The 17,500-nt window shown below is 45.1% G+C and overlaps 7 protein-coding genes across 7 annotated transcripts; 3 read left to right on the top strand and 4 right to left on the bottom strand.

The window, feature by feature from the left end:
* Nucleotides 1-1,627: 1,627 nt before the first annotated feature.
* On the bottom strand, nt 1,628-2,050 carry VFPPC_17463 (hypothetical protein; the record flags this gene model as incomplete). The annotated part of the gene is made up of 1 exon (XM_022429169.1): nt 1,628-2,050. The coding sequence occupies one exon, from the start codon at nt 2,048-2,050 to the stop codon at nt 1,628-1,630; it is 423 nt and encodes a 140-aa protein (XP_022285804.1).
* Nucleotides 2,051-2,282: 232 nt separating this feature from the next.
* Nucleotides 2,283-2,795, top strand: VFPPC_17464 (hypothetical protein; the record flags this gene model as incomplete). The annotated part of the gene is made up of 1 exon (XM_022429170.1): nt 2,283-2,795. The coding sequence occupies one exon, from the start codon at nt 2,283-2,285 to the stop codon at nt 2,793-2,795; it is 513 nt and encodes a 170-aa protein (XP_022285803.1).
* A 178-nt stretch (nt 2,796-2,973) lies between these two features.
* Nucleotides 2,974-3,787, bottom strand: VFPPC_17465 (hypothetical protein; the record flags this gene model as incomplete). The annotated part of the gene is made up of 2 exons (XM_022429171.1): nt 2,974-3,578; nt 3,709-3,787. The coding sequence occupies 2 exons, from the start codon at nt 3,785-3,787 to the stop codon at nt 2,974-2,976; spliced, it is 684 nt and encodes a 227-aa protein (XP_022285802.1).
* Nucleotides 3,788-5,935: 2,148 nt separating this feature from the next.
* Nucleotides 5,936-7,131, bottom strand: VFPPC_03944 (arrestin domain-containing protein; the record flags this gene model as incomplete). The annotated part of the gene is made up of 3 exons (XM_022428365.1): nt 5,936-6,070; nt 6,124-7,015; nt 7,091-7,131. The coding sequence occupies 3 exons, from the start codon at nt 7,129-7,131 to the stop codon at nt 5,936-5,938; spliced, it is 1,068 nt and encodes a 355-aa protein (XP_022284043.1).
* Nucleotides 7,132-7,498: 367 nt separating this feature from the next.
* On the top strand, nt 7,499-8,717 carry VFPPC_03943 (hypothetical protein; the record flags this gene model as incomplete). The annotated part of the gene is made up of 5 exons (XM_018283381.1): nt 7,499-7,754; nt 7,833-8,124; nt 8,221-8,268; nt 8,458-8,520; nt 8,588-8,717. The coding sequence occupies 5 exons, from the start codon at nt 7,499-7,501 to the stop codon at nt 8,715-8,717; spliced, it is 789 nt and encodes a 262-aa protein (XP_018137729.1).
* A 3,515-nt stretch (nt 8,718-12,232) lies between these two features.
* On the top strand, nt 12,233-14,653 carry VFPPC_17466 (transposase; the record flags this gene model as incomplete). The annotated part of the gene is made up of 1 exon (XM_022429172.1): nt 12,233-14,653. One exon carries the CDS (start codon nt 12,233-12,235, stop codon nt 14,651-14,653), a length of 2,421 nt encoding a protein of 806 aa, XP_022285801.1.
* A 1,390-nt stretch (nt 14,654-16,043) lies between these two features.
* On the bottom strand, nt 16,044-16,715 carry VFPPC_16854 (hypothetical protein; the record flags this gene model as incomplete). The annotated part of the gene is made up of 1 exon (XM_018294607.2): nt 16,044-16,715. One exon carries the CDS (start codon nt 16,713-16,715, stop codon nt 16,044-16,046), a length of 672 nt encoding a protein of 223 aa, XP_018137726.1.
* Between the last annotated feature and the right edge of the window lie 785 nt (nt 16,716-17,500).

The following is a 17,500-nucleotide window of genomic DNA, read 5'->3' as shown; positions in this document are numbered from 1 at the left end:
TTAGGGCTCATCAGTTTTCTGCTTTATTGCTGGTAGTTGGTGTAGCTTGGCACCTGCTCTCCATTTCTCATTTGAGTACACTACCTTTTTACATATATCTTATTATGGCGTGCACTTTGAATTTGTTTATTTTTTCGCGCGTAATATACAGAAACAAGACCTTAGGTAATTCATGGCCACGGGCATTCTTAGCACGGGTCTCAACCTTAGATGGGGTAGTTCACATGCGGCTGCGAACCTCAAGACAATTAAAAGTTGGACCAGGCCAGTACATGAACATTTGGCTTCCCCGCGTCCAGCTCTGGTCAATGCACCCGTTCACAATTGCAACTTCAACCTGGCATCCTAAGACGGGACAGATGGAATTGGATTTCTTTATCCAAGCTAGAAAGGGGTTTACAATGAACCTTCTCCAGAGTTGCCACGAAAGTGCAACTGTGGAGCGTTTGGCCTTCTTCAGTGGGCCGCATGGAACACCCATAAAACACACTTCGGCGAATACCGTGATTATGGTCTCGACAGGAATGGGCATTTGGCCCATGTTTAGTTACATCGAGGACATGGTCCGTACGAATCGCTCACGGAGTGCAACGAGTAGGATTGTTTTGGTTTATATAACTAAGAAGCTTTGTAGGTTTCGTGCGAACTCCAGTCTTACTAACACTAACTCTATACAGCTATCGTCGTACGAGACGCGGTGAATGTACAATTGCTTAAAGGAGACGAGGTCTGTCAATATTTTTGTTAAAGCAACATTCGAAAAATTAGGGTATCATGGCTAATTAGAGCAGAGAATAAGAGTTTTCATCTGTGACGAGTCGGAGCACCGGCCGAGCCAGCTAGGCCGCGCGACAATACTTCCACACGTCCCCGACTTGCAACAACTAATAGAGCAGCCGGTGAATTTTGAAAATGAGGTGAGGTTTCAGCTTTTGGAACAAAGCTGCGTCATCAGTGATAATGACCAAAACGAGCATGGTGGGCGAACTTTAATGCTGGTTTCTGCCGAGAACGCGGTAAGGGATAAGATAGTACAGATCGTCTCGAGATCCCGAAAGAACCTGGATCTACACGAGCTAGACTATGTTCCCTTAAATGAGCCTGTTTCTACGGAAATACCCCTGCATGGGACCTCTGAGACTAAAATAACGAGGCGATCAGTGGGTTGAGCAAGGTGATTGTAGGAATACTGTTATTGGGAAATAAGGAGGATCCTAGTATAAAATTAGTCGCTAGCCTGTGTAAAAAAACTGATTTCAGCTACTAAAAAATGCTCACCATTTTCAGCTTATGGATCATTATTCTACACGGAAGAGCGCAGAGCGCTATGTTTTAGTTGTTACATTAATTTTGTAAGAAAGAAGTAAATAAAGAAATAAAAACTTAAGTGTTTAATAATTCATATAGCATGATATCGATTTTTTTTTTTTTGGTTGCAAATTAACATAACTTTCCTACGTGCAGCCATGTCAAAGTCTAAAGCTTCGGACAATTTCCTACATAGAGTATTTAACAGTGGGTTCAAGAAGGCGATTTTGAGCACGAAAATATTAATAAATAGCAGAAATATTATTAATAATAACTATTCAGTTGCTAATAACTACCTATTGTACCTACTAAACAAAAATTATTCACTTTCTGAGAGCGCCAGACAGTAAGACGTGATCCTGGTTTTGTCAGCCAGTTTCTCCTCTAGTTCCCATGTCGGACAGATGTAGCCTTTCCATTGAATTGCATAGTAAACGTCGCCATTTTCGGCTTCATAATGGCCAATTACTCTCTCAATATCAGACTCAAACTGCTCCGTTGACTGGGGCCACTGTTGTATGTCGTGCCACACACGTAGCTTACTTCTATGGCTGAGCACCCAGAGTGGCCCAACCAAGCCTAACGGCCAGCCGTACTTGTCTTGACTTTCTGCAAGAACGCCATAGAACACTCCTACGGATGCACGAAATGTATAGAGAACATCTAGCAACAAGACTGTGGAAGACCAAGGGCATTGAATCTCATCTCCACGACGAGGAGCAACGTCACCGTGGTCTACCATCACAATGGTATAGTTTGGCGGTCCGGCCGTCAAGTCTGAACAGAATGAAACAAAATTCTGTTTTCGACCAAGGTTGCAGGAACAGTTGTGTCTATAAATGCGGCAGAGAAATAAAAGGCGGTGGAAAGCGACAGGTCTGGCGCTCGTAATGCCAGACTCGGAGCATATTACGGCTGCGCCAACCTCAATATAAACCCACCTTCCTCGGTTTCAGCAATCTGCACCAACCAACATGGTGCCAAATTGTACAGTCACCTGTACAACCACGGCAGACGCGCCGTGGACAACAATTACAAGAACGTCGACGACTATTGAAACAATAACAATTTGCAAAAACCGGACTTCTACAACGGCTCGTATTGCATCTAGTAGTTCTTCGGTCAATATGCACAAGAACACTACTAGCACATCCCTAGACATCCATACGCAAGGCCCTTTATCTACTGGCGCCTCCTTTTACGGGCTTAATTCTACCCTTCGACACGACGGTCTTGCTAACATGACTAACACCATAGTATCCGTATCTAGCCATCCATCAGTAAGTTATATGTCCCCTCTCTCGACCTTTAACAGCAGTTTTGATGGAGGAGTAAATACCACCACAATGAGGGGTTCAGGGCTGTTCTTGATGAGCACATGGACACCACCAGTTCCTACTTCTGCGTACATAAGTCTGGGCGCAAGAAACCAAGCGAGCGCGTTAGTTGTGGCGATAGTGTGTATGATAAGTCTAGTGATAGGATAGATCAATAAGAGTATGGCATTTTTCTAACTAATATTTAACTGCTGCCATCTTCTAAATTATATATGCTATTTATACGAGTGAAATGGGCTCTTAAAAGGCGGGTTCTCGACTAAATTTTAATATTTCTAGCTGTCTCCCGTAGCAGTTATTTGACGTGCGCTTCAGGCTACATGTGTGGTTAAGCCACGCCCGAATTTGAACTACACAGCACTAACTCGAGTCCAAAATTACTTTTACACCCTCTAGTGGCCCAATTATCATCAGGAAGGTTGTAAACTGATGGACAAAACGCATCACATCGTGGAGGACAAACCACTGAGTCACAGCTACTGGAGGTAGTGTGAAGCTCATACCCATACTGGCAAAATTGCCTTCTATGGACGTCATTTATAGCGGAAATGTCGTAAAATAGGTCCGGAACACCTTCAGGGACGTAAGAGTATTCGAGTTGAGTAATCGGACTGACATTAAATATAGCAGAGCTTCTGCCTCCATCAGTCTCTTCACCAATTCTGGAGTTGCTAGCAATCTTTATTGACACTCCTGTGCCATTTACAACAGGTCGATATGTTTCTTGGTAAGTCTTGCCTGGACCTAATTGCATAATAGGGGACACATCTCGTTGAACAGACGCGAGAAACACGGAAAATTTGCATCGATTCACCACGCTTACTTGAGAAAGGCCCTGAACGAGAGGGAAAAGGGCAAGAAATACGCTTCTATACATCATGTGCAGCAGAACACCGTGGATGGGTAGAGACATGAAAATTTGGGCACCGGTAGCTAAGTGCGTAGCAATGAGATTATATTCTCGTACTATTTACGCCAGTTTTGGAGCAGAAAGGACGATCCAAATAAGCAGAAACAATGTACTGAAGTGTTGTATACGAGCCTCACTTTTTAGTTTTATGGCTTTCCTCGACACCTCCGTCGCTAAGCAATGGTAGAAGTCGAGTTGTCGGTGTCTGCTTATCAAAACCTTCACCGCGCATCACCGAATTATAGTGGACGAAGAACTCGATAAGCGGATCAGAAAAGCCACATTCATAACGAAGGATCTAGTATCATACCGCAAGTATTATATATTCACAGAACAGAGTACTACATAAAACATTATGCGCAGTGGTTTCTCAATCTTTCAATAGTCAAAACTAAATATGGCTCCAAAAGCAACTTGGACTAAGGGACAAAAACTAGCACCACCAAATTCGGATGTATGCAGCTGCCATTCCTATCAAGCAACCTCCTTGTCGGTGTCTGTATAACGTTTTGCCACCTCCTTATCGGTGTCTGTATAAGGCAATCGCTTAGCAACAGAAGGGGTCATGATTTTAGGCGACTGTGGCAGAGCAACTGCAATAGCAGCAATGGAAAGCAATAAAGTGAGACGCATTTCGAATAAGATGTTTAAGTGTTCCTATACTTTAAAAGAACGATTCCACTTCGTCTGCTGTGTCTCAAGGTTTGTTTGTTCAGCGAATTTAGGCTCAGTGGCCACAAGTGTTTTGCTCATATCTGAGGAGCAGATTGGCGGCTGATGCTGAACCTGTCCACTCAGGTAGTACACAAACATACTGCTTCCTCTTCTGTTAATGCTTCTTATCTCTAAACACTCCTCTCGTTTGTCAATATAGCGTGCATTCAAAGCCTTCTCATATCTGCCAAAGCTGGATTTGGGTGATACATAGAATTACAAAGCTTTGTTGTGGAATATCTTCTCTTGCTAGTTCAAACGAGGGTGTTGGCGCAGACAACATGAACAGCACAAGTTTCTGTAGAGAAAGCAGCTTTTGCGCGAGATAATAAAGCGGCAAAGTCGAGAAAGTGCCAAATGTGAGTTTGGCCTCTACTTACGAAGTACAGCAGAGCAGTCAAAACTGTACGAAACAAGTTCACGGTCAACGGAAAAGTCAAAAAACGACTGGTGGTATTAATGCGCCTGAAGGCCATATACGGCTACTATCACATTTGTGCGGGGAATATATAGTACGTCGTTCTCCGTAAGCTTGTTTGCCCCCGTTAGCCGTCCGTTAAAGTCTACACGACGGGTTGTTTCTTTGAACACCCATTAACGGTCCATAACTCTCACATGAATATAATGATTGTATCTTCACATCGCGGTGCGCTTGTAAGACCTGCTTTGCGGCCAATGGTAACAGTCGCACTTAGTATCACGAGTGCGTTATTGCTTCCTATTGTCAGCGCTACAAATTATTCTATGTACATCTCCGTGCGGTGGCTTGTTGGCTGTGTCATCAAATACTGATGAAGCATAAAGTTTAAGCGAAAATACAATCGGAAAGCGAAAAATTGACTGCGGCAACCTCGCCTTTGGTCTGAGCGAAGTTGACTGTCAATACATGTCTAGCATTGGCATGGCCGGCCAAGGAGGCAATATTCATTCCATTAATAGTCACAATGGTTATATCCGACTTAGTGACGATGGTCCTAACACTTTTACGTTTACTAACCATGCCGAATCCCCGGTAATTGTCATTCTTTGGGTTTTCGCACCAATCGACTACCAGTCCAGCTTCATGAACGTGCGCTATCCAGAAATCTCCTATTCTCTCCCAAACCAAGACGATACTGTAACCGTAAGTCTTGCAAGTGGCATTTCTGGTGCGTGGTCGGCACTGGTAAACAGACAAACTCCTCTTAGTCAGTATGGCCAGATTGACAACACCTGGGGGGAATTCACAACTGGAGAGAATGCAACGGTTAATATCTCGAGGGAGGTGAATATGTCGGGTACCAGAATGGGCGTTCAGACTCCCGAAGGATGCGTCTCCGACATGGACACATGCGTATTTGTCTGCAAATCTGGAAATACGTGTAGCAAGTCTGGCAGTTACGAGTTGCTGAACTGTCAGCCGGGTAGCCAGCCTGGTGCTACGTACGGAACGTATGGTACTGACCCGTCAGGTGGATGCCAGGGCTGGAGTAACGGCGGTCATCTTCAAATTACTTTGGGAAAGTAGCCTGAGCGTTCTACTTTTCTTATTATCCAATGGGTGATATTTATGAGGATGCCGGCTTGGAAACCTCTAATTGTTTGAAGTAGTTAAAAGTGCTTATTCCGCCTCTAGATTAAATTACAATAGTGCTAAGAGGTTATAGTGCTAAGAGGTTAAGCAATCTTAATACACCGGCGGAGCAATAGAACTAGCAGGCTGGGTACTTCTAGCAGCCATCCTAGGAGTCAGAATAACTCCATCAGCATTAAAAGTGGCATCAAGAGGCATATATACCGTTATAGGTATCGTGGTGCAGATCTAAGGAGTTCGTTAGCAATGCGCGGGAGGTGATTTTATTGCAAGCCACTTGCCTTAAAAACTTTTCCATCCAGATCTATCACAGCGAATATAGTCTCAACTCTATGATGAGCTCGCATTCTACTATGCGAAAGATCTGGAATACAGTCTCCAATCCTCCTAGGAAGTGATAATTCTATGCTTAACGCCCAGTCATCCCTATCCGAGCCCAGCTCCATGTCTCGGCGTTTTGCCTTCTGACCTAGTGCAGTCTTCAAAACTTCTGCAATGCATTTGCGGACTTCTTTACTGCGATTTTCCTGCGTTAAGAACTCTCGAATTTCTACTACTCTTGCCTTAATGTCTCTGAGTTTTAGTCCCGTCACCAGCGGGCAAGCACGCAGTTTTAGTTGGATGTTTCCGCCAAAGCTTACCGCTTTTGGAAATATACTAACATCGTGCCTGAGCCTGTCAGCCAAGATACTTTCACCTACTACGCCTTGCAGTGGTTCAAGAGCGTCTAATGCGGGGGTGCGAATGATGCGAAGGGCCTTGCGAGCGTAAAGGATTGGCCGCCCTTGACTTAAAATAGTCGCATCGACACGATATTTCAAAGATACTTCAGGTACACCTTGAACACTTTCTGCTAAATCGCTTGGGAGTGAAAGCTCGAAAGGATATCTGTAATGTCCAGCTGACGACAGGGGGTTTGAGTGGAGTTGGCGGGACCCGAGATGCTCCAAAACAATCTCTGTTGTTCTGGTCTTGTTACTAAGAAAGCATTCTCGTAGCCTCTGCCGTATGGTAGCAGTGTCGTTCGCAACTTCCAGTATGGCCAACAACCGTAAGCGAACTTGATGGTCAATGAGTCTTGCAGATTGAAGACTGAGCACAATGACGCCCGTGAGCACTTGTCCAGCAGACTCGTCGGCGTTGCCTCGGAATACGACGGTGTCGCTATTAAGCCTTCAGAGGTTCACACAGAGGTAAGCAAAACAAACCGAGTGGTTTTGATGGGTAGGATTGTGGAAGACTCACTGCATCACACAGGAGCTTAGAGATCTGCCGACGAGACTAATCATGTTGGGGAAACAGGATACAATGCATTCCCGAAACAGCTCGACGTAAAGTTCTGACCTTTACATTATTGGGACAATAATTCGATATCCAATCGTTTAGCGTGAGGTCATATATTTACCGGATAGACTTACCGCACAATATCTGACCCTGCGGAAACTGTATCACTGTGAAGTCACTTTTGGCTGCCGGAGCTAGATCTAGATGAGAGTCCATTTGCTGATGCGTCATAACTTCGGACATCACATGCAGAATTGCCTTGTAATGTAGAAACAACATCGGATGGGACTTTTTACGCTTTCGATCCGATGTATTATTTGCCTTTTATATATGCTGCATTCCCGGAAGCAAAACGGTGCTAAAGTAATAAACATGCGCATCCAAAGCATTTCTCCACGATGGTCCGGCTACGTAGGCCTGACGCATCAGGATATGACAGAAAAAGATGCTGAGAATGACACATTCAAAGGGGATTTCGAGTGTTCTAGCACAGGCTTTAACAAATTTGCTATCCTATCAGTTGCAAACTTAGCACTTTTCACCGTAAGCGCCGTAATGGCATCTATAGTTGTGAGCCCTAGCCTCGACAGGCGCTTAAACGCTAAGCTCCGAGCCACATCCAGCTATAGTGAGCTTTAATTTTCCTTCCCTTGTATCTAATGTGATCATGCAAAAAGAACCTCTTGGTTACTAACCATATAGTTAGGTCCCGTGTTTGACATGATCGATCTCGAGCCATCCATCAAGCGAATCAATGGTACTGTCAATGCCACTGGCACCTTGTCTATTGCTCGACAGTTTCCAAACTCGGCCGCGGATTCTATTTGGGGGGAAGACATTGAGCTTATCCGTCCGATTCCAGTGACGCGAGAACAGATCCTCAAAATGGGCAACAATCCTGACACGGTTGCTAAGCTGGAAAACGATGTTTGGGGACTTGGAGACAATGCTTACGTTGCAGCGTTAGATATATTCCACAATTTGCATTGCTTGAACACGTAAGCGTTTATTCTTCAATGGTTTGACTTGATGGCACCAAAGAAATTCAATCTGAAGGGAGATATTCTTTGGTATGCGTGGCTGACACTTCGTAGGCTAAGACGCGCAGCTTATGCCACTTACTACAACCAAAGCACAGGCAAGTACACGCAATAGCCAATGGAATGTGAGTATCTGACTTTTATGCTCAGCTAGTACAGGGAATGGAGGCACAGCCCGGGAAACACATATCAATCATTGCGTAGATATTCTGTTCCAAAACATAGCATGCAGGTGAGGTGCTATTGCAAGAACGATTATTGAGTTCCCACTAACCAGTGTTCTAATGGTAGTAACAACTTGAATCTTGTGACGCGACACTGGAAGGAAGGCTGGGAGTATCCATTCCCTGATTTGTACGTCTGATTCGTCATTCCGGAATGCGCACCAGTCAAATTGCTAATATTTATTGCCCTCAAACAGCTCCATTGACAAGCATTGTATCAACTTTGACAAGTTAAATGAATGGCACAAATCGGCCTCCATAGACATGAAGAAGTATGTCAAGGTTATGAGAAAGCCTGACGGGGTAAAAGAAGAGCTTGCGGAATAATGGTATCCAAAAGAATGGTTCTGGAGTGAATTCCTCACGAATCATGCGGATGCAGTAACAATGGATAATCCATATATAATAAGAAGACTGGTGTTGTAACTTTTAGCCGCGTCTTGAATAGTGAACTCCCCATTTCTATATACGAGGAGGGAGGGGAAGGCGAAAAAGATGAATGCATCACCCAGCACGGCGTCCCAACGCTCCTCTGAGCAGAAATGTCATAAGTTAGTCCGTTGACTGCAGAAACCACTTGATCCACTGGCAGGGGGCCTTGGACAGGGGATACATGGAAGTCTTCCCCTGATAGCAGCCATTAGCTACCCCCTTGACTTGAAATTCCATTCGTGCGCCTTGTAACTTCAAGGCTGCATTACACACCACCCCCATTAGATACGTATGGACCAATACAAAACTGGGGTTCATCTGGGAGCCGCAACTTGCTTTAGGATGTGAGGAGCACTCTTCAGGTGGTCTCTGAAATCTCTCATTGACGATGCTCCCCATGGGAGCATCCTGGGAGTGTTGGTCCAGACATCTTTCTGCTTTGACTTGGGAATCTAGTGTTCCTCCATGTTGCCCCCACAGCCAGATCATAATCTTAATGCCATTCTGGACGATCATTACTGCTGGCTCCTCGCATCAGCAGATTTACGGATGAATGTACTTTCATGAAATAGAGAACATACGACGGCTCCTCTCATAAAGTAGCCTACCCTATACCTGCTGGCGGAACATGAGCTCCTCCCAAGAACAAGGTGACAAATTTCACCTTGAACCAGTTTGGGTATATCTAGGCGACCAAGTTCACCACTGATACAGGTTTGCATCTAGGTGACCAAATTCACCACTGACGCTCCGTGCGCTTGCACAGCGGTAGCTTTGCAATTTAGACGAGGGGCCCACTCGCGTGAAATACTGTCGCTCCGTACACAAGGTGACAAATTCACCTCGCACGGCTTTACCAACTCAAGGCGAAAAGTTCACCCATCGAGCGACCTGGGAGAGGTCTCCGCTCCGTACACAAGGTGACAAGTTCACCTCGCACGGCTTTCCAACTCAAGGTGATAAATTCACCTATCGAGCGGCTCTCCCGAACTATAGCTACATAGCCCAAAGGATCAAAAGAAGAAAGAAGGTTCTTGAACCTCTTGAAGGAGTACGAACCTTATATGTGAACACAAAGCTCCACCAAGTTGAAAGGGTGGTGTGGGTATGACAGGCACTCCTTGTTGCCCTGTGGGGAGCCTAGGAAAACCCCTGAAGAAGTTGTGTGCACGCAAGAATCAGCTGGAGTAAAGTCACACTCACCCCTGCCAGTTGCCCAAATATGGCTGCTCAGCTAGTCCCACTCCCGTTCGGGGTCCGCTAGATGTGGGTTTGAAAGAGGATTTACTACATGCACTCCTGTTTCCCGCTGAGCACCGGATTTGTGCTCCATTCAAATCAGTTTCATGCATTGGCCGACCAAGAATTTACGTCTACATGTTGACCAGAATTTGTACACAGCTTTAACTCGGACATGGTTTTGCTGGCCAACTTTCGCATAACTCAGGCACGTTGCGGATGACTCGAAGTGAACGCGATAGACTTTCCTAGCGAGGACTGATAGACACCTTAGCTAGTCCTGCAGTTTACGTATATGTTTTTATTTGTCTGCATTTGTGGAAAAAGTGGATGGTGTCCCTAGCTACTACATTTGTACTGCGGCAGAATCCACAATACACATTATAGAAATGCTAGGTGCGTCTTGTACACACAACAGTTCACTCGATCTGACCAGCCATTCGAGTACACAGCCACAAACAGCTCTAGTGGAGTGATAACCCTTGTTTAGCTATTAATACGGCATGGTGTGTTTATAGACCCATGTTTGTCCCACTAAACATGAGTTCCACCTCTGGCTGCAATGTTGACTAGGTCTGCCCCATGCTCGATTTGTCCGGAGCAGATTTGTACTTTCCGTAGCTGTCTCTTTCATTAAGCGGCGCTGTGAGCCCTTACCAAGTTAAGTCCGATTTTGGATGTTAGCAAATTTGGAAGTACCATCGTGTTTCCCAACCATTTCCCGGACTAAATTTTGTTGAATGAGAGAATCGCACCGGAAGCTCTAGGTGCACAACACAATAATTGCAGTGGCTATGAGTTCATTATAGCTATCCACTGAGTAGTATTACAGTCAAAGACTTAACCAGCCAGAGGATTTTATAGAATATACAGCCCTATTAAGAGGTTTGCTACTGCATTCTCTCTCACCCCTTACCTGCTGTAGTAAATCTCGATAGTCAACTTGCTAGGTTCAATCTTCATACAAATGATTTTTTATTGACTGCTATGCTAGTATTTTCAAGCAATTATGAACATTCTACCACGACGCCTCTTTATCTACTTTCGAAATTGAGTCTGTTGTCCACATAGTTTGGGGATCCATCTCCGCAGCAGTTAGCTGCAAAGGTACTGGAAAACATTTCTCCTAGACCCTTGAGTTAGTATTGCCTTATTCTCTAGTCCCTTTGCTAACACGCTTCTTACAATATCTTCAGGGGCTATTGGCCAGAATTTACTCGTAGATTTAAACTCGTAGACTTGACCCTTTCGTCGAACCAAAACATATACATCTGCATGGTAACGCCGATGGACCTCGAACCCAGCTTTAAGCATTGTGCGCCATCTCTTTTTGAAGTTTTCACCACTTCTGTCTCTTTTCTTGTTTTTTCTCGCATTGCGCTCTGTTGATGTCATTTTGTAGATATGGTTTTGGCAGGAATGAAGCTTCTTGTGGTACGTGCCGCGATCACAGAGTGATCTTCACATTCTTTAGGAGCTTGTATAAAAACATAGAGCTGTGTTCTGGTTTTTAAAGATGTGGCTATGCCTCGTGCTGGCTTTTGAAGCCGGAAAGATCTGTTCAAAAAACACCTTGACCCACAAAACCGTTGATGCTCGCAGTTATACATAAGTGGGCAGGAATCTACCACTTCTATGCACGTATTGGCTGAGGGCAGAATTTTTATTCCAGCGAGGTAGCATCGAAATCTTGTCTATCTAAATAAATGCAGTCAAGAAAGTAAACTGAGTCAAGCGGGTATTTATGTACGCGAGGCTTCAGAGTCATTCTCACCAATTAGGGAATTCCATAGAGCTTAAACAAGACAGTCTTTAATCGGACGCACCCAAATCTCTATTCGGACGCACCCCCCCACATTCAGCCACACCTAAGGTACCTTAAGCCACATAGCCTCCGACTTCGCGGACTGAAGCAACCGACGTCGAAACTGTTCAGTGTTGGTTGTCATTGTCGCCATTCTTAAAACTAACCAATTAAGCATTGTTGAGGTGATAGAAATTCCTCTTTGACTTCTAAACCACCGACTGTCAGTTGTCAGTGGGTAGCAAGCGTCCCAGTAGTTCTTACAGGACTGCGGTCTAGATGCTAGGACTTCGAGACATGCAGAAGTCCTAGATCTTGAACAGAAGCGCCAATCTGCATATAGCCATAAAATCCTGTTAAGACAAATATGTTAATTCGCAGTGTATTGAATACAATAGCTTTACAAGCCGTCGATAAGACTCTTCTAATGCTGGCTATGGCGCACCCTCCAGGCTTCCCCGAACCGTCTGAAACGCTACCTGTCGACTCAGCAGATGAATCTATTAGTGACTCCGATGAATGTAACGAGATCGATGAATCTGAGGATTGGAATGGTGAACCATGGGAGGCGGTCTTTCCATCGGACTCTTCTCTTCTAACAACAACTTATGAGTCTCTTGAGTTGCTCCTCGACAGCCTAAAGGAGTTTTGTGTTCAGAATCGGATGGGCCTCATCACGATACGAAGTCAAAAGAATAAGGCGAAGACTAGAACAATAAAATGTGAGCTTGTCTGTGATAAGAGTCGGTATTATAAGCCCAGAGAGTCAATCGCCAAAATACGGAACACGAATACAACGAAGTTGGCCGCCAACTGCCCGTTCAAAGTTATCGTTCAGTCCCTCCATGCCAACAACTACGAATGGTCCATGAGAGTTGTCAGCTCCCTTCATCGAGACCACGGGCCATCACAAGGCCTCACCGAGCACTACCAATGGAGAAAGTTAACAGACGAACAAATGAACCTCCTGAAAGATCTTTGTCTTGACAAGACGATCTCTTCTCGATCCGTTCACAAGCAACTGTGCCAAAAGTGGCCTCAGATTGCTATTCGCAGGACGGATATATATAACTGGCGATGGAAAGTCAACCAAGCCAAACGTCAAGGCTACGGCCCCGCCAATGACTTTGTACGGACGCTCTCTGAGTCGAAGAGAGTCTGGATATGGGGCTTAGACTGGATTCATGATGAGTTCCGTTTTCGAAATGCCGCTTGGGCTTATCATAAAGGGGGAAAGATGTGGCAACAATTCTCGTCATGTCTCCAGATTGACGCTACATATAAGACCAACTGCTATAAAATGCCTTTGGTTACTGTCGTAACTGTATCGTCGGAGAAGACGTCCATGCCAATTTGTTATGGCCTTCTTAATAACGAACAAGTTGCTACTTATGAGTGGTTCCTCCAACAGCTGTCGAGATTCCAACAAGCAGGCAACATCGCGCCGCCAAAAGTTATTATCACGGATAAGGACGACCAGCTGCGTGCTGCAGCACGGCAAATATTTCCTAATGCGCAACTTCAGCTATGTGTCTTCCATATCAACAGCAATGTGGTCTTATCTATTAAGAAGTGGTGGAAGAAAACCGATGGCTCTGAGACAGATAGCGATAGTGACAATGCAGATACTGCTGACATTCAAGAGATGGAACGTGGGAATGTCAACGTTAAAGATATGAAGGATTCCAAACTTGGCCCTGTTCCCAAACGAGTATTAAAAACTCGAGCTGGTCTGTACCTCCTCTGGAGACATATGGTATTTAGCAGATCGGAGGACGAGTTCAATCAAGCATGGCGGCAACTTCAAGAGACCTTTGAACACCAGGAGCGCATTCTGAGTTATCTCAAGAGCACATATTTACCTTTGAAGAAAGAATGGGCATGCTGCTATACTCGCCATTATCGGAACTTCGGTTTGATTACGACAGCACCGGCCGAGTCAAACCATCATTCTCTGAAGACCTACAACCTATCCCTTCGGTCCGACCTCCCTGATGTCGAAGAGGCCACAGCTAGTCAGACAGTGGATAAACGTCTGCTATATAAAGACAAAATACAACAAGCAAACACCACCATTCGGAACCAGTTCTCAGGAAGAGAGTGGCTTGGCCAGCTGCCTTTAAGTGTCACTCGTTGGGCACTAGACCAACTCAACGAGATCCACAGGCTTATGGAATCAGGCCAGATCTCCAAGAAGCCTTTACTAGCGTGTACAGGCTCTACTAAGGCTCAATACGGCTTGCCTTGTGCTCACATGCTCCTCAGGTTAGCTGATCAAGATAAGCCACTGAAGAGGGAAGACTTGGATCCATTTTGGCACATCAAACGATCTCGAGAAATTGACGATCCTCTTCTTCAGGTACAGCGTCCTCCGATGGGAATACCCAAGGGACGACCACAAAATGGCGAACCATTTGGCAACGAACGTGCGATTCCCGATCATCAACTTGCGCCTCAAGGGTCAACACGAAGTGGCGTTAAGAGATCAGCACGTCGGAACTACTCTCAATTCGAGCTAGGGTCAACTCTTGACGAGGAAGACGCAGCCGACCTACCAGACCAACAACAGCCTCGGCGAAAACGGAGTAAAGTTTCTGCTAGAGTCACAACTCGAGATACTCGTCAACAGGCAAAGGGACACAGGGGCGGGAATAATCCAGCTAAACAGCATCATTCTCCAGATGTAGAGGAGGACCATAAAATAACGAAGATTTTGCTTGCGAAGGGACAGAAAAAGTGGAAGGAAAAGGAAAAGGTTGGTGATAGCATTGTAGTTGCAACGGATTAAGGTAGGAAGTCACCCTGGGGTGGTAGCAAAATACTACTCAGGCACTGTAAGTAGTTGTTGGTATGGTGGAAATACTGGAGATATCACTTGCAGCAAATTTGACCGGGACATTATCGGAGACTGCTGTGGCTGAATGTGGGGGGGTGCGTCCGAATAGAGATTTGGGTGCGTCCGATTAAAGACTGTCTTAAACAATAGCACCGGAACAACAGACACAGCCCCAATGCCCGAACAAGTCCGGCCGAGTAATGCGGAACGTCGTCGGCAAAGAGACCTGTGTCGTATCCAACTTTCGCAACATATTAGTGAGTACATAACTAATATGGCAATGCCGCACCAAGTTTCATTTCTCACGAAACACAGAAAGGCAACTCGATATTATTGTGAAGCCGTCCGAGGTTAGATTGAACCCTCGATCTAGCGACGAATATGCCTGGAAACCAATCGCAGGACACGAGGAAATTGTCACTCCGTTACTCACCAAAAACCTTAGTGACCACTCAATTGGGGTATACCGTCTTTTGACAAAACAAGTGGGCAAAACCTTTGAAGCCGTACTCAGGGCACCGGATAACCTCGTCAATCCCCAGCAAAGCTGTCTGAGAGCAGAGGTCGAACGCTTAACAATCGAAAATGAAAATCTTTCCCAGCAGATCTTGCAGTTGTCGAGTGCTCTGAATGCCGAATCAGAGCAACGAATTGTATCAGAAGCAAATAGTATAGAATTGCGCGACAAGCTGGCACGGTCCGAGGGGCAGTTGCACAAATATTCCCGAGCGGCAGATCAGTTCCACAGCCTGCTTTCAAGACATATTGTAGAGCTAGAAAAGACTCTCCCTGTATTAGCAGAAGTCAATCAGGATGTAAATTGAAGGCCTCCAAAAGCATGCTACTCAACAAGCCCTGGTGTCTACTGAGATTTAGCTCTTGCAAACTTAACAAGTCCATTTGTATATTAGGGTTGAATACTTGTATACTAGGAATTTTAACTAAGTAACTGCTGTACACAGGTTTAGTTTTATATATGTCAAGGTAGTAGCTCTATCAGTTGCTTAATCCCGGATTTTGATCCTAAAGTATCCGTATATGTTTGTACCATCATCATATTAGTAGCCTGCTAACAACGAGAGGCTTAAGATGGAAGGATAGCTCCTGACAGCGGCAGCGTTGGTGAAATTTCGTCTGGCGTCAGGTTAGGGGCTGAACTTCTGCAAGACGTGTGGTTGGCCATGGCTTGAAGAGGAATTAGGATGGGTTTATAGTTTTGTAAGATACGCCATTATGCCACATCATTTTCCCGTTAAAAGAATTTACTATTAGTAGGCAGAAGATTTGGAAGATATTAACTACTGCTATTGATAAAATGATGTCTTCTCGAAAAAGAATAGAGTCAAACACTAGAATAATTCCAACAAGCTGGACAAGGTGTGTCGCCTTTGCCAGAACATCGGCTCTGATGTACCGTATGTGCAGGGCATCGGAAAATAAAACTTGATAAATCACTATAGTCTTCCAAACAATAGCTGCACCTTCTCGCGGACTCAGCTAAGGTCGACATGAAGTCTCTTGTTGCGATGTATATGTTTGGCTGTTCGGATTTGTGACTCTTCGAGTTGTCAAGCTTCGACCTGCGACGTATTTGACTTCCTGTAAGTTTCTCTAGCACTTCCCCTTTCTTATCAAACCCCTGGAGAAGATTGCGTCGCTTTTCCTCTGTTGCATTCTCAGCTGCAACGGTTATGCGTTCGACTGTCATTAAATGCAAAATGCTGAGGTACTTAGGCCTCGTTTCCTGATTTAAGAAAATCCTAATGTCATTGTCATCGAGATAGTCCAATATCATAGTTGCAAGCATCTTATTGCTTTTCCTGTGCTGCATAACCAATTTCCAGGCCGTGTCGCTACATAGTTGTATGTAGAAGTGCCGCCAATTATGATGGCATAGAAACATTTGGGCTTTCTCTTCCAAACTTCGCGAAGCCCAGTTAAATGCTTGTGTAGCAACTTGCCATTGAAATTCCGACAATTCGTCGAACTTTACGACCTGCTGTTGAACATGCATTCTTTGCTACATAGAATGAATTCCGCCTTGGCAGCCATCAAAAGACAACGGAGCTGAGGAAAGCTCCATACTTATCAAGATACCAATGTCTCTCAATTCTGCTTCGAAGTCCGAATCTTGATTTTCATCCTTCTTGACTTGTTGCTGTATGCCTCTCCTATAGAACAATGTCCAAATATGGCTTCCATTTACACGTCAGTCCGTGGCAAGTTAGTCAGTGCAGCAACCGTGTCTTTTGTCTCGTATCCAGAACTTACCACAAAGCAACCAAAGTGAGAGAGAGAAAAGTCGAGGAAGATTTGGCCTCTGTCCCCCGTCTAGAATTTGCTTTGGAAGCAAAAGGCGGTCACTGCTTGCCGTAAATGGCTAAGCCAAGACCATACTTGGCTTCGCCAACTTCAGCAGCGAAATACTACCACAACTGTCCCTTAGTTTGGTGTTTGAGAAACGCACTACTATGTTAGAGTGAGATCTATTCCTCCCATGGAAGCTAATTCGCAAGCAAATTCGATAAACTGTCCAGCGATGGCTTTCCGGCGTTGCCCTTCAACCTAGTTCTTGACCCCGCTGTTGACCCCGACCGTAAGCTTGGAGGATGTAGTACAAGGTGCTGTACATAGCTGTGGCAGCAGTGATCGATCATTGCGATGCAATATAGGGCCAAGTCTGACTGCCAGCTCCCTCTGAGCTATTCCTCGGGCAGCTTGGCGCCTCATTTTCCGTACTCACTCGCGTTGAACGCTCGTTAATGAGAATCGGTCTTCGCAAAGGCGTACCACATCGTG

This window comes from Pochonia chlamydosporia, chromosome 2 (assembly GCF_001653235.2).
Source record: "Pochonia chlamydosporia 170 chromosome 2, whole genome shotgun sequence".
In the NCBI taxonomy this organism is placed as follows: domain Eukaryota; kingdom Fungi; phylum Ascomycota; class Sordariomycetes; order Hypocreales; family Clavicipitaceae; genus Pochonia; species Pochonia chlamydosporia.
Note: the sequence above shows the minus strand (reverse complement) of the source record. Positions and strands in the feature narration are given on the sequence as shown.